This window comes from Macaca thibetana, chromosome 12, assembly GCF_024542745.1.
Source record: "Macaca thibetana thibetana isolate TM-01 chromosome 12, ASM2454274v1, whole genome shotgun sequence".
In the NCBI taxonomy this organism is placed as follows: Eukaryota; Metazoa; Chordata; class Mammalia; order Primates; family Cercopithecidae; genus Macaca; species Macaca thibetana.
This window is the reverse complement of record NC_065589.1, coordinates 108450319-108469942: the sequence shown is the minus strand read 5'-3', so window position 1 is coordinate 108469942 and position 19624 is coordinate 108450319. Positions and strand designations below refer to the sequence as shown.

The following is a 19624-nucleotide window of genomic DNA, read 5'->3' as shown; positions in this document are numbered from 1 at the left end:
AACCCTGAAGTGGTCATAATATAGAAGGACACATTAATGGTATGGATGTCACACAACCCCATACGTTTCTTCCATCCTCAGCTACCCATACCTGTCCTTTGCAAGCTGGATAAACAAATCAGTTAGGGTATCACAAAGTTACTTCTTAAATCTCTTCTTTCGGCAGAGTTGATATAGTTTATAGCTGGGGAGTCCATTTCTTATGTGAAAATGTTGAGATGTACAGATTTGTACCCTCATCTGAGACCCTCCATTTATATCACTTCTCTTGCTCTGAAAAAGCTTAACTTTTATTTGGGGTCATGTGAAAACAACAACACATATGCCTAGCAGCTGGGGGATGGCTAGATGACTTCGGGGCGCCTTTTGCAGCCCTCTTGTCCCACAGACCTAACTGTACCTTTTCTCTGTATTTGCCTCCAAATGGTCTTAAGATTCAACCTGTTCGAGGGTCCAGTTTCCAAACAAGGCCACCTCCTAAAGAGGGCTCTCCCCTTTTTAAGTCTCTTCTCTCCCCCTACAATCAATCAAGTTTCAGATTTAGATTTCAAATAGCGGGGCAAAACATAGGTCAAGAGGATTTTGCTAAGAGATTCACCGTATAACCTGCTAATATTTTTCTCTCATATTGGGGAGCTAATTTTTTTAAACCTGATCAATGTAGTACTTAAAAGTACTTAAAAAACAACCAATAATGCTTTAAAATAAAATATTTTCTTTTCTTTTCAGAATAAACTCAAAGCCAGCAATGCCCTGGCATTTTTGGGTCTTGAGAGAAAACAATTTGAATGACTGAATTTACTACAATGGCAAACTTTCAAAAGGATATTTCATTTTTGTTTCTAAATATGTATCAACAGGTATTAACAAAATCCTATTTTGAACTGTTTTACTCAGAAATAGAATCTCCAAAATATCCTAAATTATTCATAATAAAAATGATTCATAAGTGTTTTCATTCTGAAAAGCAGTACTTCATTTCATGTGCAAATAAAAAATTATTTTCCCAGTGCTCTTTTAATTAATCTGGAGAAATACAAAATAAAATGTCATTAATGATTTTATGGAGAAAGATTCATCCTAGAGGGCTCAGGTAGGTTGTCTATTTTGAATAAAGGTATATGAATTGGACTCAAATAACCTGTTCCATCCACCTTTAATACCTACCATTAGCCCAGAACTGGGCTAGGAATGCTTCAGCCTCCACAAAATAAGTAACATATGGAATATCCATACTCAGGGAGCTTCCAGACCAATTAAGGAGGTAAGAGATGTTCATGGAATAATTATTAAGCTATAAACTTTGACTTTGAGTGTCAAAGAAGAGGAATTCACTTTGTCTAAAACTGTGAAGCAGATCTTCACAGAGGGTGGAACATGAGAGTCCAGGAAATGAATAAGAAATTTTTAGGGTTAGAGGATGGGAAACAGGAAGGCAAAACTATGGGAACACAGCTGTGATTTCAGACTGAATGAGACATCCCTTTTAAAAGTTTTTGTCTATAAATTCACTTCTACCAGAAGCTCTTTTGATTTTAAAATATTGAGCAGAATGTATAAAGTTAACTATGGAAAGTTAATAGGCAATACTAGGGTAGCCTTGTTTTACCCATTTCATTTATGGTTCCACTTGGGCTGCTGAAAAGGAACTTGGTTCTGGGATGGGTGATGAACATCTATGGTTCATCTGCCTCTGATTGAATTTCAAAACCAAGCATGATTTTTCAAAACCACCCTCTTGCTTTGGATTCATTCATTCTTTTCCCTTCCATTCATCTAGAAAATCAAGAGTTGAGTATTGACATGTAATTTGTGCTGACCCCTTTCCAGAATAAAGATGAGATCTAATTCTTACTTCACTATGCTCATGCCATTGTTTTCATTTTATATAGTTCACTGCCCCACCTCCTTCTCACCCTGCCCCCCACCATTTCTTTCTAGAACTTTACCCACCCACCACTCTGCTTATTGCTCCAATCTGCCCAAAAAGGAAAAACAAAGTTGAACAAAGGAACAACATGAACTCTATGTTATTTTTTCCTTTCCCAATCTTTGGGGTTAATGTTTACACTTTTTCAAATATTCTATATTTGAGCACTCTGAACATAGCATTTAATGATTGTTTTATTATAAAAAGTAACCCAATCACTTTATTCAATATTATACACACACATCACATGCAGAGTGAATGGATACATTCATATTCACATGTTTTCTATGTGCCAGAACTATAGGAATGTTCCAGGCACTGGGGGTATAGATGTAAACAAACAAGATAAAATTCCTTCTCTGACAAAACCTACAATCTGAAGAGTGAGAAACATAAATAAGGTAAGGAAGAAGAAAAAGAGGAATAAAAGGAGGAACAGACGGAGCAAAGGAAGGAAATTTTTCTTATACTGATAAACACTATGAAGAAATTAAAACGAAAATATGGTAGTGACTAGGAGAAAGATGGGGGTAAAACATTGAATTGTAGAGTCAGAGAAGGCCTCTTTAAAGTGGACTTTCAACTGAGATTTGAATGATAGAACAGGGAAGAAAATGCAAAGGTTCTGAGGCAAGAAAGCTCGTGATGAGTTTGTGAGCAAGGAAGAGAGATAGGGTAGGAAGCCAAAAAGTTGGCTAGATCAGTAGATCATGGTTAAGGGTTGAGGTTTTTTTTGTTTTGTTTTGTTTTTTTGTTTTGTTTTGTTTTGTTTTTGTGATAGAATCTCAGTCTGTCACCAGGCTGGAGTGCAGTGGCGCGATCTCGGCTCACTGCAACCTCTGACTCCCTGGTTCAAGTGATTCTCCTGCCTGAGCCTCCTGAGTAGCTGGGATTACAGGCATGCACCACCACATCCAGCTAATTTTTGTTTTTGTTTGTTTTAGTAGAGACAGGGTTTCACCCTGTTGGCCAGGATGGTCTTGATCTCCTGACCTCGTGATTCTCCTGCCTTGGCCTCCCAAAGTGCTGGGATTACAGGCATGAGCCACCGCGCCTGGCCAAGATTTTTATATTGTTTTATAGGAAACCATTGAAGACTTTTTAATAGGTCTGTGACATGCTCGGACTTATGTTATTCTTTTAAAACAAACAAAAAAAAAATAGCAGGGTGCAGTGGCTTACACCAGTAATCCCAACACTTTGAGAGGCTGAGGCAGGAGGATTGCTTGAAGCCAGGAGACTGAGACCAGCCTGGGCAACACAGCAATCTCTATAAAAAAAATTTTTTTTTTAATTAGCTGGGTGTGGTGGCTCATTCCTGTAGTCTCAGCTACTCAGGAGGCTGGAGTGGGAGGATGGCTTAAACCCAGGAGTTCGAGGCTGCAGTGAACTAGGATCATGCCACTGCACTCCAGCCTGGGTGACAGAGTGAGCCCTGTCTCAGAAAAAAGAAATAAGAGGAAAGGAGAGGAGAGAAGAGGAGAGGAGAGGGAAGGAGAGGAGGGGAGGGGAGGGGAGAAAAAAAAGAAAAAAGAAACCCATATACATTAACAGCTTTTTAGAGACTTATTAAAGGGAGTCAAGAAAGGACGTTGGAGGCTAGGCAAGAAATGATGGTGACTCAGGCACAAATACAAGAATGGGGATCATGAGATATGTTTGTAGGCAGAACTAACAGCATTTAATGATGGACTAAATGTGAGGAAGAGGGAGGAAGGGGAGGAAAGAAATCAAGGCTGACTCCTGGGTGTGTGAATGTGAAGTGTGTGTACACATGTGCACACCATGCTTTTGTCAATCAGTCTCCTATATCTGGACATTTAAATAATTCCTAATGTTTTGCAATTATAAATAATACTGCAATAAAATTTGATTAATTTCCCAAATCATACATATGGATAAACTACAACTCTGATTGGATCAAAGATTTAACTCTAAAATATTAAACTAGGCAGGTACTAGAAGAAAAGATGAGAGAATTCCTCTTTAATCTGGGTGTAAAGAGGGTTTTCTAACTATGACTTTCCTGGGCACATAATCCTGGTGACATTTAAGCTTTGAGATGATTAATGGTAGTTAATGGTGTTAAACTCATCCATACTTTAAACATAGGTGCTTTGATTCCCACGCTTTTCACTTGAACAGCTGGGTAGATTAATTACCGTTTACCATAATGAAGAAGACTATGGGAGAAACAGTCTTGAGAGGAAAGAGAATCAACAGTTCTGTAGTTGAACTTGTTATATTTCAGATGCCTCTAGACATTTAAGTAGGAATGTCAAGTAAGCACTTGAATGTACTAGTCTGGAGAGTTCAAGAGACAGGCTGGGAAAAATCACCAGTGTATAAAAGGTATTTAAAGAAATGAGACTGGATGAAATTACCTGGCGAAAAAGTAGAGCAGAGACGCAAAAGACCCTAGGCCTATTTCCTGGGATTCACTAACACTTAGAAGTTAACGCCAGGCTGCGCAGTGAAGAAAATGAGTAGACAGCTCATGTGCACGTTTTCTGTTTAAATAAATGTAAAAACTGCCAAAAAAAAAAAAAAAAAAAAAAGGAAGTTAGATGAAGGCTATACAAAAATTAGCCGGGCGTGGTGGCACGAGCCTGTAATCCCAGCTACTCGGGAAGCTGAGGCAGGAGAATCACTTGAACCCGGGAGGCGGAGGTTGCAGTGAGCCGAGATCGCGCCACTGCACTCCAGCCTGGGTGACAGAGCGAGACTCTGTCTCAAACAAAAACAAAACAAAACAAAAGTTAGATGAAGGCACCAGCTTTGTGCACAGAAGAGTAGCCAGTGAGTAGGAGGAAAACTAGGAAAATATACTCAGGAGTCAAGAACAGACAATGTTTCAAGAAGTCCTAACAGCTTTAGGCATACACACACACACACACACACACACACACACACACACAATCAAAGCTACAATACTATGGTATTCAACAGAACCATATGCCTCAGATATAACTCAATCCCTTTATCCCAAAATTTAATTCCACTTTTTATAGTCCCAACCCTGATGAATGGCATCGACCAGTCACCTAATTCTTCTCCTTCACCCATATGAATATACCATTAAATCCAAAAGATTCAATCCATTTCATATCTTTTATTTCTTATCTGTTCTTTCCTCCACATGGCTTCCAACTAAATTCAGGTCATCATCTATGAGCAGGATATTGAAATAATCCCTTATTTGTACCCCTGCCCTGCCCCTTGGCTTAGTCTGGTACAACCCATCTTCTACCTTGGTGCCAGAGAAAAATGTCCAAAGTATGTATTTGATTGTATCACTTTCTCTGTTAAAATTCCTCAGGACCTAAAGTGGTGGTTTCTAGGCTTTGGGATTTCATTGCTCAGTAACTCCCCCTTCAAAAAAACAAAAACAAAAACAAAAAAGGACTGCTATCTCTAACAGAGCACACCTCTCATTTCGAGTTGTGATTCCTATCTTCCTTCTAGACTGGACTTCCTTGACGGATGACCTATGCCTTCATTCACTCATGCATTCAACAAAATTTATTCAGCACTTATTATGGGCCAAGAACCATGCTAGATTCTGAGAGTATGAAAAAAGCAAACATGGTTCCTGCCCTCAGTTGTGCTTATAACCTAGTTAGGGAGACATGTATCAAGTAAGCAACAAATCGATAAAAAATTGCTACCACGACAGGAGCTATGAGGGAAAGGCGCACAGTGTGTAGAAAGCTTATTATAAAGGATTTGTCCTAGTCAGAGTCACAAAAAGATTTTTCAGAAAAAAGTTTTGCTTGGGCCGGGCGCGGTGGCTCAAGCCTGTAATCCCAGCACTTTGGGAGGCCGAGACGGGCGGATCACAAGGTCAGGAGATCAAGACCATCCTGGCTAACACGGTGAAACCCCGTCTCTACTAAAAACACAAAAAACTAGCCGGGCGAGGTGGCGGCGCCTGTGGTCCCAGCTACTCGGGAGGCTGAGGCAGGAGAATGGCGTGAACCCGGGAGGCGGAGCTTGCAGTGAGCTGAGATCTGGCCACTGCACTCCAGCCTGGGCGACAGAGCGAGACTCCGTCTCAAAAAAAAAAAAAAAAAAAAAAAAAAGTTTTGCTTGAGCTAGGATCTGAAAGCAAACAAGAGCTAAAAGGTTAAAAGGGAAGGGAAGAGTATTCCAGGCAGAAGAAACAGGATAAACGAAAGCCTTGTGTCTGTGTAGGAAAACAGCCATTGTATGGCAAGAGTGACTCCATCTGGAAGGGGACTCGCCATGATAACTGATGTCTGAACACAGCATACCAAGGTGTTCTGCAGCAAGGTCTTTAAGCAATGCCTGTAGCATTTATAGCCGTGCATAAAGATGCTTATCTAACCTCCCCAGTAGTCATGAGTTTCAGCAAGAAGGTCTGAGATGTAATCAGCTGCACCTGTTTGTACCCTAAAAGCTTGCCATACAAAGGACACTTTCTGAACGGTGAATGCAGGGACCCACCATTGCATGGCTACCCCAGATATCACTTCTGTTTGTCAGAGGCTGTTAAATATTTCTTTCTGAGAAACTGAATTTGTCAGCCTCTTTCTTCACCCTCTCACCTTGAGGGTGGGTTTGCATAGACCTGCTCACCATGGAACAGGCAGGAGAGAACACAGCAAGAAAGAAAATCACTGTGGCTGAAGATGACAAAGGAAGACATTCTTGGTAAAAAGTGACAAGATCATGTGAGGCCATAAGTCAGTTGAGGAATTTTGTATATTGAAAAGCTGTGAGAACTCACAAAATGGGAGAAAATATTTGCAAACTACCCGTCTGACAAGGGATTAAGAACCAGAATCTGTAAGATGCTCAAACTCTACAAGAAAAAAATTTAATAATTTTTAATTTTTAAATTTTTAAAAAAATTATTATTTTTTTAAAATTATAATTATTTTAAAATTATTTTAAAATTTTAAAATTAAAATATTATTATTTAAAAAAATTTAATAATCTGATTTTAAAATGGGCAAAAGATTTGAATAGACATTTCTCAAAAGAAGACATACAAATGGTAGACAGGCATATGAAAATGTCCTCAGTATAATGATTCATCAGAGAAATGCAAATCAAAACTATAGTGACATATCATCTCACCCCAGTAAAAACGGCATTTTTCCAAAAGACAACCAATAACAAATGCTGGCAAGGATATGGAGAAAAGGGAACGCTTGTCCACTGTTGGTGGGAATGTAAATTAGTACAACCACACTGGGTAACAGTTTGGAGGTTCTTCAAAAAACTAAAAATAGATCTACTACGTGATCTAGTAATCCCACTGCTGGGTATATACCCAAAAGAAAGGAAGTCAGTATATCAAAAGTATATCTGCACTCTCATATTTGTTGCAGCTGTGTTCACAATAGCCAAGATTTGGAAATAAGTATTCATCAAGAGATGAATAGATAAATAAACTGTGGTACATATACACAATGGAGTACTAGTCAGCCATAAAAAAGAATGAGATCCTGTCATTTGCAACAACGGATGGAACTGGAGGTTGTTATGTTAAGTGAAATAAGCCAGGAACAGAAAAACAAACTTTGCATGTTCTCACTTATTTGTGGGAGCAAAAAATTAAAATAATTGAATTTACAGACAGAGAGAGTAAAAGGATGATTACCAGAGACTGAAGTGGATAATGGGTTGGGGAATGGGAATGGCTAATGGGTATCAAAAGTAGTTAGAAAAAATGAATAAGATCTCATATGTGATAGCACAATAGGTGACTATTATAGTCAATAATAATTTAATTATACCTTTAAAAATAACTGAAAGTATATAACTGAGTTGTTTGTGACACAAAGGATAAATGTATGAGGGGGATAGATACCCAATTTACCAAAACGTGATTAATATGCATTGCATACCTGTATCAAAATATCTCATGTAGCCCATACTATGTACCCACAAAAATTAAAAATTAAAAAAAAAAACAAAAACAAGAGTTGGAGGCAAAGCAGCATGGATTGGAGTCTTATGGTCACAAGCCAAGAAAGGCCTAGAGTCACCAAAAGCTGAAAGAGCCTAGAAACAGATTCTCCCCAATAGTCTTCAGAGGGAGTACAGGCCTGCTGTTTTAGTCCAGTTTTCATTGCTCATAACAGGATACCTGAAACTGAGTAATTACTTCTTAGAGTTACGGAGGCTGAGAAGTCCCAGGTTGAGGGGCCACATCTGGTGAGGGCCTTCTAACTGGTGGGGACTCTCCAGAATCCCAAGGTAGCACAGGGCATCATATGGCAAGGGAGCGGAATGTGCTAGCTCCAGTCTCTTTCTCTTCTTATAAAGCTACCAGTTCCATTACTGTGACAACCCATTAATCCATTAACCTATTAATCCATTCATGAGGGCTCTGCCCTCGTGACCCAATCACCTCTCAATACTGCCACACTGGGGATTAAATTTCAACATGAGTTTGGAAGAGGACAATCATTCAAACCATAGTCCCTGCCAACACATTGATTTTAGATTTCTGGCCTCTAGAATTGCGAGAGAATAAATTTCTCTTGTTTTAAGTCAAAAAACAATACCAAAAGAAAACAAACAACAACAACAACAAAGAAAAGCAATGAGAAGGTTTTTTAGTAGGGGATGGCATTAATTAGAGCTGTTCTGTCTTTTTTTTTTTTTTTAATCCTGCTCCTGTGGGAAAGAATTCAATTTTGAAAAGATTCCTCTGACAGGTTGCAGGACGGCAACAGCTTGCAGGGGAGCTTAACTGAAATAGCTTGGGCCAAGGTGGTGGTAGTGTTGCTGGTGGAGAAACATACGTAATAGACTGCAGAGATAGTAAGAAGGGTCAACAGAAAGGCCTTGGTGATGGGTTAGATATGGGAGATGAGGATTAGAGATATCAAAGATGACCCCTGAGTTTCCGTCTTGCACAAATGGAAGTAGTGCCATTTTACTACAAGAGGCACAGAGAGGAGAGAGAAGACCAGGTTGGAAGGGCAGGATTATGAGTTTAGTTTGGGGAAATATTGAATATTAATGCCTTTGAGACATACAAAAGGGAAAGTCGAGTGTGCAGACTTATGCAGTTTGAATTTCCTAGCACATAGTAACAGCTCCATTAGCATTCACTGGATAAATAAATAGTAAAATAAAAATAAGTAAACAGTAAAAACAAAAATAAGTAAACAGTAAAAAACAGTTTTTTGCTCCTAAAATGAGCAAAGAAAGGAACTGGAAATCAATCTTCACTGAGTATGTTGGCAATTCATGCAGTTCTGAGTGTAATCCAAATGGTGAGGCCTCACAAATTTGTGACTATCTACGATGACTTGAGTGTTCACTATCCTCGTGAGTCTTTCTCCCTGGCTCACCCGCCTAGTAAGCCCTTCTCCTTGGCTCATAGATGGATGTCTTCTCCCCGTGTCTTCACATGGTCTTTCCTCTGTACATGTCTACATCATGATTGACTCTTCTTCTGGGACACCAGTCATACTGGATTAGAGCCCACCCTAATTGACCTAATATGTCCTCATTTTAACTTAATTCCCACTTAAAAGAACCTGCGTCCAAATATAGTCACATTCTGAGCTACTTGGGGTTAACACTTTTGGGACACAATTCAGCCCATAACAAATGCCTTATGTATATTCACAAACCAATCTGGCAATGTCCATACCAGGGATGTCATTTGGTGACAGCAGACATTCTTCTCAGATGCCATTAGCAGCACAAGGTTCTGAGGAAAGGTAAAGAGAATAACCTCCTCAGTACCATATTTGATTGCCTGGCCCTGGAACAACACTGCTTACACAGTGAATCTGCTCATAACGCAGAATCTAGAAAAGTCACTCAGGAAAATCACCTTTTCAGCGTTTTATCTCCTTCCTTATCTACTGCAAGCACTTCTCCAAAAACAACCTTTTTAAAACACTCCCAACACCACCAGATTCCAAAAGAGAAACAACCACTCACAGCCATCCAAGCATCTTTCTCTTTTCCTTGTACAGTACCTTCTCCCACATCCCCTAAAAAGGAAGCCAGTACTGGCTCAGCCTAATTCATATTCCCCGACCAGAAAGCTTAAATCTATTCAACGTAATCACTTTAGATTAACATACCAAGACAAATACCAGCTTTAAATTTGTTTCACTTAGACGATTATGAAGACTTTTCCCAATCAAAATTGAAAAAAGGTAAACTGAAGTTTCCATTTCTGAAAATAAGACTGCTCACAACCTAAAAACGTCAAAGTTTATTTTTAAAAAGTCAACACAAACATATGTAAAAGTTCAAACAGATCAAATTCAACCTATGTCTCCCAGTCTACACCCCTAGAAGGAACGAATTTTACCTGTTTTGTGTGTGTGTATTCTTGCAAACACAGTCTACGATTATACAAGTATTTACATGTATACATTCCTTTTTTCATTTTAAGCAAACAGTAGAATTTGCCCTTTCTGGTACCTTTTAAGTACCTTGCAGGGTACTTAATGCCTTGGTGATCATCCCACATATAAACTGCCTCTTTCTTTTTAATGGGTGGATCCTATGAATGAAGATTACATAGATGCACCATAATCATAGAGTCCTCAATGCATGGACATTCATGTTTCCAAACTTTTGCAATTATGAACTGTTACCAAGAATACCCTTGTTACTGTAAAGGAGTCCCAATCCAGACCCCAAGAGAGGATTCTTGGATCTCACACAAGAAAGAATTTGAGGTAAATCTATAAAGTGAAAGCAAGTTTACTAAGAAAGTAAAGGAATAAAGAATGTCTATTCCACAGGCAGAGCAGCCCCGAGGGCTGCTGGTTGCCTATTTTTTACAGTTATTTCTTGATTATATGTTAAACAGGAGGTGGATTATTCATGTCTCCCCTTTTTTAGACCATATCCCCTTTTTTAGACCATGACGATGAGATGGCATTTGTGAACTGCCATGGTGCCAGTGGGAGTGTCATTTAGCATGCTAATACATTATAATTAGCAAATAATGAGCAGTGAGGATGCCCAGAGGTAACTTTTATCGCCATCTTGGTTTTGGTGGGTTTTAGCTGGCTTCTTTACCACAGACTGTTTTATCAGCAAGGTCTTTATGACCTGTACCTTGTGCTGATTTCCTATCTCATCCTGTGACTTAGAATGTCTAACCTCCTGGGAATGCAGCCCAGTAGGTATCAGGCTTATTTTACCCAGCCCCTACTCAAGAGGGAGTCACTCTGGTTCAAACGCCTCTGGCACCATTATGATATTTGCTCAGCATCTTTTCATATGCCTATTTGCCATCTGTATACCTTCTTTGTGAGGTATTGGTTTAGATCTTTTGCCCATTTTTCAATTGGGTTATTTTCTTATTGCTGAGCGTTAAGAATTCTTTTTTTTTTTTTCATTCACCATCTAATCTTTTAAAAAGTTCTGTGGGTGCATAGTAGGTATATATAATTTATGGGGTATATGAGATATTTTGATACAGGCATGCAATGATGTGAAATAAGCACTTCAGGGAGAGTGGGATCTCCAGCCCCTCAAGCATTTATCCTTTGAGTTATAAACAATCCAATTATATTTTTAAAGTTATTTTAAAATGCATAATTAAGATATGATTGATTATAGTCACCCTGTTGTGCTATCAAACAGGTCTTATTCACACTTTCTTTTTTTGTACTCATCAACCATCCCCATATCCCCATAAGTCCCTCTGCCCACCCTTCTCTCTGGTAAGCATCCTTCTACTCTCTCTGTCCATGAATTCAATTGTTTTGATACTTAGATCCCACAAATAAGTGAGAATATGCAATCTTTGTCTTTCTGTGCCTGGCTTATTTCACTTTACATAATGACCTCTGGTTCCATCCATGTTGTTGCAAATAACAGGATCTCATTCTTTTTTATGGCTGAATAGTACTTCTTGTGTATATGTACCACAGTTTCTTCATCCATTCATCTGTTGATGGACACTTAGGTTCCAATCTTAACTATTGTAAACAGTGCTACCACAAACATGCGAGAGCAGATATCTCTTTGATATACTGATTTCTTTTCTTTTGGGTATATACCTAGCAGGGGGATTCCTGGATCACACGGTAGCTCTAGTTTTTTGAGGAGCCTCTAAACTGTTGTTCACAGTGGTTGTACAATTTATATTCCCAGCAGCAGTGTACAAAGATTTCCCTTTTCTCCACATCCTCACCATCATGTGTTATAGCCTGTTTTTTGGATAAAAGCCATTTTAACTGGGGTGAGATGATATCTCATTATACTTTTGATTTGCATTTCTCTGATGATCCATGATACTGAGAACCTTCCCATATGCTTGTGTGCCATTTGTGTATTTCTTTTGAGAAATGTCTATCCCTATCTTTTATCCATTTTAAAATCAGGTTATTAGATTTTATTTCCTACAGAGTTGTTTGAGCACCTTATAGATTCTGGTTATTAATATATTGTTAAGATGGGTAGTTTGCAAATACTTTCTCTCATTCTGTGGGCTGTCTCTTCCCTTTGTTTTTTGTTATTGTTCTTGTCTTTTTTGTTTGTTTCTTTCTTTTTTTGAGACGGAGTCTTGCTCTGTTACCCAGGCTGCAGGGCAGTGGTGCAATCTCCGCTCACTGCAAGCTCTGCCCCCGGGTTCATGCCATTCTTCTGCCTCAGCCTCCCCAGTAGCTGGGACTACAGGTGCCTGCCACCACGCCTGGCTAATTTTTTTGTATTTTTAGTAGAGATGGAGTTTCACTGTGTTCGCCAGGATGGTCTCGATGTCCTGACCTCATGATCCGCCCGCCTCAGCCTCCCAAAGTGCTGGGATTACAGGCAAGAGCCACAGCGCCCAGCCCTCTTCCCTTTGTTGATTGTATCCTTTGCTGTGCATAAACTTTAACTTGATGTGATCCTATTTGTCCATTTTTGCTTTGGTTGCCTGTGCTTGTTGGGTATTGCTCAGAAATTTTTGGCCAGACAAATGTCCTGGAAATTTTCCCCCATGTTTTCTTGTAGTAGTTTCATAGTTTAAGGTCTTAAAGTCTTTAATTCATTTTTATTTTTTTATAGGACAAGAGATAAGGGCCTAATTTCATTTTTTTGCATACGGACATCCAGTTTTCCCAGCACTATTTATTGAAGAGACTGTCTTTTCCCCAGTGTATGTTCTTGGCACCTTTGTTACAAATGAGTTCACTGTAGGTGTGTGGATTTGTTTCTGGGTTCTCTATTCTATTCTGTTGGTCTATGTATCTGTTTTTATGTGAGTACCATGCTGTTTCGGTGATGAAAGCTCTGTAGTATAATTTGAAGTCAGGTAATGTGATTCCTCCAGGTTTGTTCTTTTTGCTTAGGATAGTTTTGGCTGTTCTGGGTCTTCTGTGACTCCAAATAAATTATAGGATTGTTTTTTCTATTTCTGTGTAGAATGTCATTGATGTTTTGATAGGGATTTCATTGAATCTGTAGATTGCTTTGGGTAATATGGACATTTTAACAATCTTCCAACTCATGATCATGGAATATTTTTCCATTTTTTTGTGTCATCTTCAATTTCTTTCATCAGTGTTTTATAGTTTTCATTATAGAGATATTTTGCTTCTTTGGTTAATTCTTACGTATGTAATTTTATGTGTAAACATTGTAAATGGGATTACTTCTTAATTTCTTTTTCACATTGTTCACTGTTGGCATATAGAAATGTTATTGATCTTTGTGTGTTGATTTTGTATCCTGCAACTTTACTGAATTCGTTGATCAGTTCTAATAGTTTTCCTTTGGAGTCTTCAGGTTTTTCCAAATACAAGATCATATCATCTACAAAGAAAGATAATTTGACTTCTTCCTTTCCAGTTTGGATGCCCTTTATACCTTTCTCTTGTCTGACTGCTTTAGCTAGGACTTCCAGTACTATGTTGAATAATGGTGACAATGGGCATCCTTGTCGACTTCCAGATCTTAAAGGAAAAGCTTTATTTTTTTTCCTATTCAGTATGATACTAGTTGTGGGACTGTCATACATGGCTTTTATTATGTTGAGGTAAGCTCCTTCCATCCCCTGTTTTTTTAGGGTTTTTATCATGAAGGGATGTCAAATTGTATCAAATACTTTTTCAGCATCAATTGAAATGATATGGTTTCCAGTCTTCATTCTGTTGATATGATGTATCACATTGATTTATTTGCAACCATCCTTGCATCCCAGGGATAAATCCCCTTTGGTCATGATGAATGATCTTTCTAATGTATTGTTGAATTCAGTTTGCTGGTATTTTATTGAGGATTTTTGCATCAATATTCATCAGAGATATTGGCCTATAGTTTTCTTTTTTCAATGTGTCTTTGGTTTTAGAATCAGGGTAATACTGGCCTTGTAGAATGAGTTTGGAAGTATTCTCTCTTCCTCTATTTCAGAATAGTTTGTGTAGTATTGGTGTTAGTTCTTCTTTAAATGTTTAGTAGAATTTAGCAGTTAAGCCATCTTAAGAGTTCTTTATCAGACATATGTTTTGCAAATATTTCTTCCTTGGATGTCATTCTCTTAACAGTGTCTTTCACAGAACGGAGGTTTTAGTTTTTTTAATTTTAATTTTAATTTTTGAGATGGAGTTTCACTCTTTGTTGCCCAGGGTGGAGTGCAGTGGCACGATCTCGGCTCACTGCAACCTCCGCCTCCCAGGTGAAGTTGCTTGATCAACTCTCCTATCTCAGCCTCCTGAGTAGCTGTGATTATAGGTGCCTGCCACCATGCCCAGTTAATTTTTTATTTTATTTATTTATTTTTTAGATGGAGTCGCCCTCTGTCGCCCAGGGTGGAGTGCAGTGGCACAATCTTGGCTCACTGCAACCTCCACATCCTGGGTTCAAGTGATTCTCCTGCCTCAGCCTCCCCAAGTAGCTGGGACTACAGGCGCGCGCCACTATGCCCAGCTAATTTTTTTTTAATTTTTAGTAAAGACAAGGTTTCACCATGTTGGCCAGGCTGGTCTCGAAATCTTGACCTCAGGTGATCCTCCCGCCTCAGCCTCCCAAAGTGCTGGGATTACAGGCATGAGTCACTGCGCCTAGCCAGAGGTTTTTAATTTTAATGAAGTCCAACTTACTAGTTTTTTCTTTCATGGATTGTACTTTTGGTGTTGCATCTAAAACCTCATTGCCGAACACAAGGTCAACTATATTTTCTCCTATGTTATCTTCCAGAAGTTTTACAGTTTTGCATTTTACATCTAGGTCTGCAACTCACTTTGAGTTAAATTTTGTAGAAGGTATAAGGTCTGCATGTAGATTTAAAACTATATATATATATATGGCTTTCTGGTTGTTCTAGCATCATTTGTTAAAGACTATTATTGCTCCATTGACTTGCTTTTGCTCCTTTGTCAAAGGTCAGTTGACTATTTATGGGTGGGCTCCCTATCATGTTCCATTGATCTATGTGTCTGTTCTTTCTCAAATACCACACTGGAGATAGAGTCTTGCTCTATCACCCATGGGGGCTGGAGTGCGGTGGAGTGATCTCGGCTCACTACAACCTCCGCCTCCTGGGTCCAAGCAATTCTCGTGCCCCAGCTTCCCAAGAAGCTGGGATTACAGACATGCACCAACACACCCAGCTAATTTTTGTATTTTTAGTAGAGATGAGGTATCCCCATATTGGCCAAGCTGGTCTTGAACTCCTGGCCTCAAGCAATCCCCCACCTTGGCCTCCCAAAGTGCTGGGACTATGGGTGTGAACCACTATGCCTTGCCTAGATCCATATCTAAGTACAGGTTGAGCATCCCTAAATCTGAAAGTCAGAAACACTCCAAAACCCAAAACTTCAAGCCCCGACATGACATTCAAAGGAAATGTTCATTGGCGCATTTCAGATTTAGGATTTTTGGATTACGATGCTCAATGACTAAATTTATAATTCGAATATTTCAAAATCTAAAAAAAATCTCTAATCCAAAACACATCTGGTCTCAAGCATTTCAGATACGTGATACTTAACCTGTATTACTATGGGGAGACAGTACTATTGTAAACGGCATTGTGTTTTTAATTATAAATTCCAATTGTTCATTGCTGGTATACAGGAAAACAACTGACTTTTGTATTCAACCTTGTATCCCAAAATTCTAGAGTTTTATTTCTTCCTTCCCAATATGTGTACTTTAAATTTACTTCTTGTTAGCTAGAACATCAAGTACCACGTTGAAAAGACTGGTTGAGAGGGGACATGCTTGCCTTGTGTCAGACTTTAGGTGGAAAGAATGTAGTTTCTCACAATAGAAACAATCTATTGTTAGCTGTAGAATTTTTGTAGATGCTCTTTATCAAGTTGAGGAAGTTCTCCTTTATTCCCAGTTTGCTGAGTTTTTATTATGAATGGATGTTGAGGAGGGGCACTTATTATTTGTGTGTGACAGGATCTCACTCTGTCACCCAAACTGGGGTGCAACCTCACCTCTCACGTTGAAGCGATACTCCCAAGGAGCTGGGACTACAGATGCCGCCACATCCAGCTAATTTTTAAAAACACTTTTGTAGAGATGGGGTCTCATTATGTTGCCCTGGCTGGTCTAGAACACTTTGGCCTCCCAAAGTGCTGGGATTACAGCCATGAAACACTGCACCTGGCCAAGGATGTGCACTTTTTAAATGTTGCTTTAAATCAATCTATCCTGGAAATTGCAAGCAACATAAAACGTAAAGCAAGGGAGGTATGAAATGGCAACTGTTCACAAGAACTGCCTACTATAATCAATATTCTTGTGCAATGCATATACTGAGCGTGGGAGCCCCCAAAAAATCACTTGTCTTCATGGTCTTTAGCAAATAAATATTTTATTTTTTATTTTTGAGACAGGGTCTTGCTCTATCGCCCAGGAGGGATGGGGTGCAGCAGCGAGATCTAGCTCACCGCAACCTCCACCTCCTGGGCTCAAGCCATCCTCTCACTTCAGCCTCGGGAGTAGCTGGGACTACAGGCGCGCCACCAAGCCCGGCTAATTTTTGTACTTTTGGTAGAGACAGAGTCTAACCATGTTGCCCTTGCGCTCGAACTCCTGACCTCAAGTGATCGACCCACTGGACCTCCCCAAGCGCTGAGGTTACAGGCGTGAGCCACCGTGCCCGGCCTCCAAATACTTAGGACTTTAAACTTGGAAACCCTATTCACAACACAAACTCCGAGTGAAGCTCTGTGGAGCTTTCTTACAGGAAGAAATGCAGGAGTTAATCAACAGGTATGTGGGATGTTCCCGCATCAAATTCTAAAGATAAAATTTTAACCCAGTTCCTCTTGCACGTATCTGCTTCTCCCCAACCTTGTCTCGCAGAAGCCACAGCACGGTCTGAAAACACGCCTCGTCTAGATTCAACACCTCATTTAGAAATTCAGTTTCTCGTTGCTAGTTGGATAGCGTTTGGCAAGTAATTTGAAAAAATAAAAATAAACCCACGGACGGAGTGGTCTGGGATTTAAACAACATAACGTAAGGTGAAAAAAGCACTCAGGCGCGGACAGCCATGGAGCGTGACTTGCTGTGCACTCTTTCCCAGCCAGCTCCACGCCAGAGCCGCGCGCTAGGCGGAGGCTGTTGGTAGCGGCGGCCCGAGTCGCACGCATACGAGACTGCGCGGACCCACCCGAAAGGAAAATGGAGGTAGTGGCGTGAGGCTGCGACAGTGAAGGGTATTTTTCTCTTTTTAACGGGCCGCTAGACCTCCCGTCAAAGGAAGCGCCCGACAGGCCTTCGAAGTCCACGCCCAGACCCCACAGCGCAGCCGCCCGACCGCTTCTCTCCACACCGGCCAGGGTCCAGCCTCTCCCACTCTCCTCTCCCCGCCCCGCCCCGCCCCTCCGCCCAGCCAACCCTAGACCCGGCATGCGCTGCGCCGACCTTTTCCTTCCGAGCCGACCCCCACCTTCGGCGCCTCCCAATGACAAGCGGCGCGGAGCATTGTGGTCCCGCGCGCGAGAGCGAGGCCGAGGACAGAAAAAGAAAGCAAAAGACCAGGGCGAGACGGTAGAGCAGACCCCGCGCATGCGCACGGGCGGGGGCGGTGGTGAAAAAGGGCGGTGCGTGGTCTACGGCGAGCGGAGTGGGGCGGGGTCGCGCGCCTTGGCTGGGAGTCCGCGAGCCGGGAGGGGCGGGGGGTGAATGAGGGAGCGGGCGGAGGAGGAAGTGTCATGGCGTCGGGCCGTGGAGCTTCTTCTCGCTGGTTCTTTACTCGGGAACAGCTGGAGAACACGCCGAGCCGCCGCTGCGGAGTGGAGGCGGATAAAGAGCTCTCGTGCCGCCAGCAGGCGGCCAACCTCATCCAGGAGATGGGACAGCGTCTCAATGTGTATCCTTTCCTATCCTGCGCCGCTCACGCCCTGTTTCCCTTGCCCGGTCGCCGGGCCTGGTGCTCCGCGAACATGGCGCCGCCGGCCTCGGCCTTCGCTGGACCTCGGCCCCGCGGTCAGGGAAGTAAGGCTCCAGCTCGGGCAGTCGCGAGGGGCTAGCAGAGGAGGGGAGGAGGAGATAGGACCCCAGGAATGCGGGCTAGGAGTCTGCGTTGTGTAATCTGTTTCGGGCAGCGCGTGGTGGTGGCGGCGGGGGATGGGAGTGTGGCTCAGGCGAAAGAGAAATTTTAGGGATTATTGCAGAAAAGGGGCGGCTCCTTGGACTTGTCCCTGTCCCCTAAGGGTTTGAGAGGTAGAAGGGTTAGCGATGCTGAAAGGCCTAAGTGTTTTCCGCAGCCTTTCCCCGCTCTCCTCGCCGGCTTGATGGCGGCTCTCTTCTACCTTGGGAGCGCACTGGAGGTCTTTTATGTTCTTGGCGTGGTTTTGTATGGGTGTGTGCGCGCGCGTTTCAACTGTTTCATTTTGAGTTTAGTCAGTCGTAGCCATTGATAAATAGTTCCAGGGCCCTCAGCGCTGTGAGAGTGAAAAGATCAGCAGTTCTTCCTCCCATTTATTTGGCGTAGAGTCTATTCTCTTCCTGCCGCCCCACCCCCCGCGGGCGTTTATTTCTTTATTTCTAGTTTGGCGTTTGGATTTGAATGGGAGGTATTGGAAAAGAACCTGGGAATTTTCCATCAAAATTGTTTTGGGAATGAGATCTTGCTTTTGTCAGATATTTCCTAAATACTGTGTTCCAGCTCTCAGCTTACAATAAACACTGCGATTGTTTATATGCACAGGTTTTATATGCACCATTCTTTCACCAAATTCAACAAAAATGTAAGTACTAGTTTGTTGCCTGTTTTTACTATGCGCAAATTTGAGGGTAAATCGATACGCAGAAAAAAAGTTGGTCATTGCGTTGTTGGATTTAGTGTTCTGAATTAACGGTAAACGTATATCACGTGATAAATATTTTGCTTCAAATGCGGGGTTTTTGTGTTTTTAAAATTTGTGATGAATTAAACTGCAAGGCACTGTTAAGCTCTGCCAGGCCTTTTAGGCTAAAAAAATAAATTTACTTCTTTAGAGAGTTATTACATAAGTTTTCTTCATTTAAATTTTATACCTAACATTTGAATAATTTCAGTAGTAATGTACAGTGGAATTGGACAAGTCTGGTCGTTCTGTGATACATCTTAATTATGTTGTACTCATTGTTTAAAATACTGTGAATTGAAATTAATTATGACATTCTTTTGAAAGAGCTGTTTAGCAGAAATAATTCATTTCTTCATTTGCTAACCCAGTAATTTCTTAAGATGTCAAACTTTTCTGTTTATCACGTTAGCATCAATTGTCTCCTAAAATTTTG

At 40.8% G+C, this 19624-nt stretch overlaps 3 protein-coding genes and 1 long non-coding RNA gene across 9 annotated transcripts in view; 3 read left to right on the top strand and 1 right to left on the bottom strand.

The window, feature by feature from the left end:
* The window catches only part of ACMSD (aminocarboxymuconate semialdehyde decarboxylase), a 64356-nt gene extending 63389 nt beyond the window's left edge, over positions 1 to 967 (top strand). For all 5 annotated transcript variants that reach the window (XM_050751000.1, XM_050750996.1, XM_050750995.1 and 2 more), the window contains one exon: positions 730 to 967. In XM_050751000.1, the coding sequence (XP_050606957.1) occupies positions 730 to 792 (63 nt within the window). In that variant the 3' untranslated portion in view covers positions 793 to 967. The remainder of the gene's footprint in view (positions 1 to 729) is intronic.
* Positions 1 to 17888, bottom strand: part of LOC126932261 (uncharacterized) — a 52460-nt gene extending 34572 nt beyond the window's left edge. Inside the window, exon 1 of the long non-coding RNA XR_007718148.1 lies at positions 17762 to 17888. This is a non-coding gene — a long non-coding RNA (uncharacterized LOC126932261). The remainder of the gene's footprint in view (positions 1 to 17761) is intronic.
* Positions 1 to 19624, top strand: part of RAB3GAP1 (RAB3 GTPase activating protein catalytic subunit 1) — a 1043110-nt gene that overhangs the window by 762550 nt on the left and 260936 nt on the right. The gene's annotated exons all lie outside the window — the stretch shown is intronic.
* CCNT2 (cyclin T2) overlaps positions 18006 to 19624 on the top strand; it is a 38350-nt gene continuing 36731 nt past the window's right edge. For both annotated transcript variants that reach the window (XM_050750982.1, XM_050750981.1), the window contains exons 1-2: positions 18006 to 18209; positions 19008 to 19089. In XM_050750982.1, the coding sequence (XP_050606939.1) occupies positions 18052 to 18209; positions 19008 to 19089 (240 nt within the window). In that variant the 5' untranslated portion in view covers positions 18006 to 18051. The remainder of the gene's footprint in view (positions 18210 to 19007; positions 19090 to 19624) is intronic.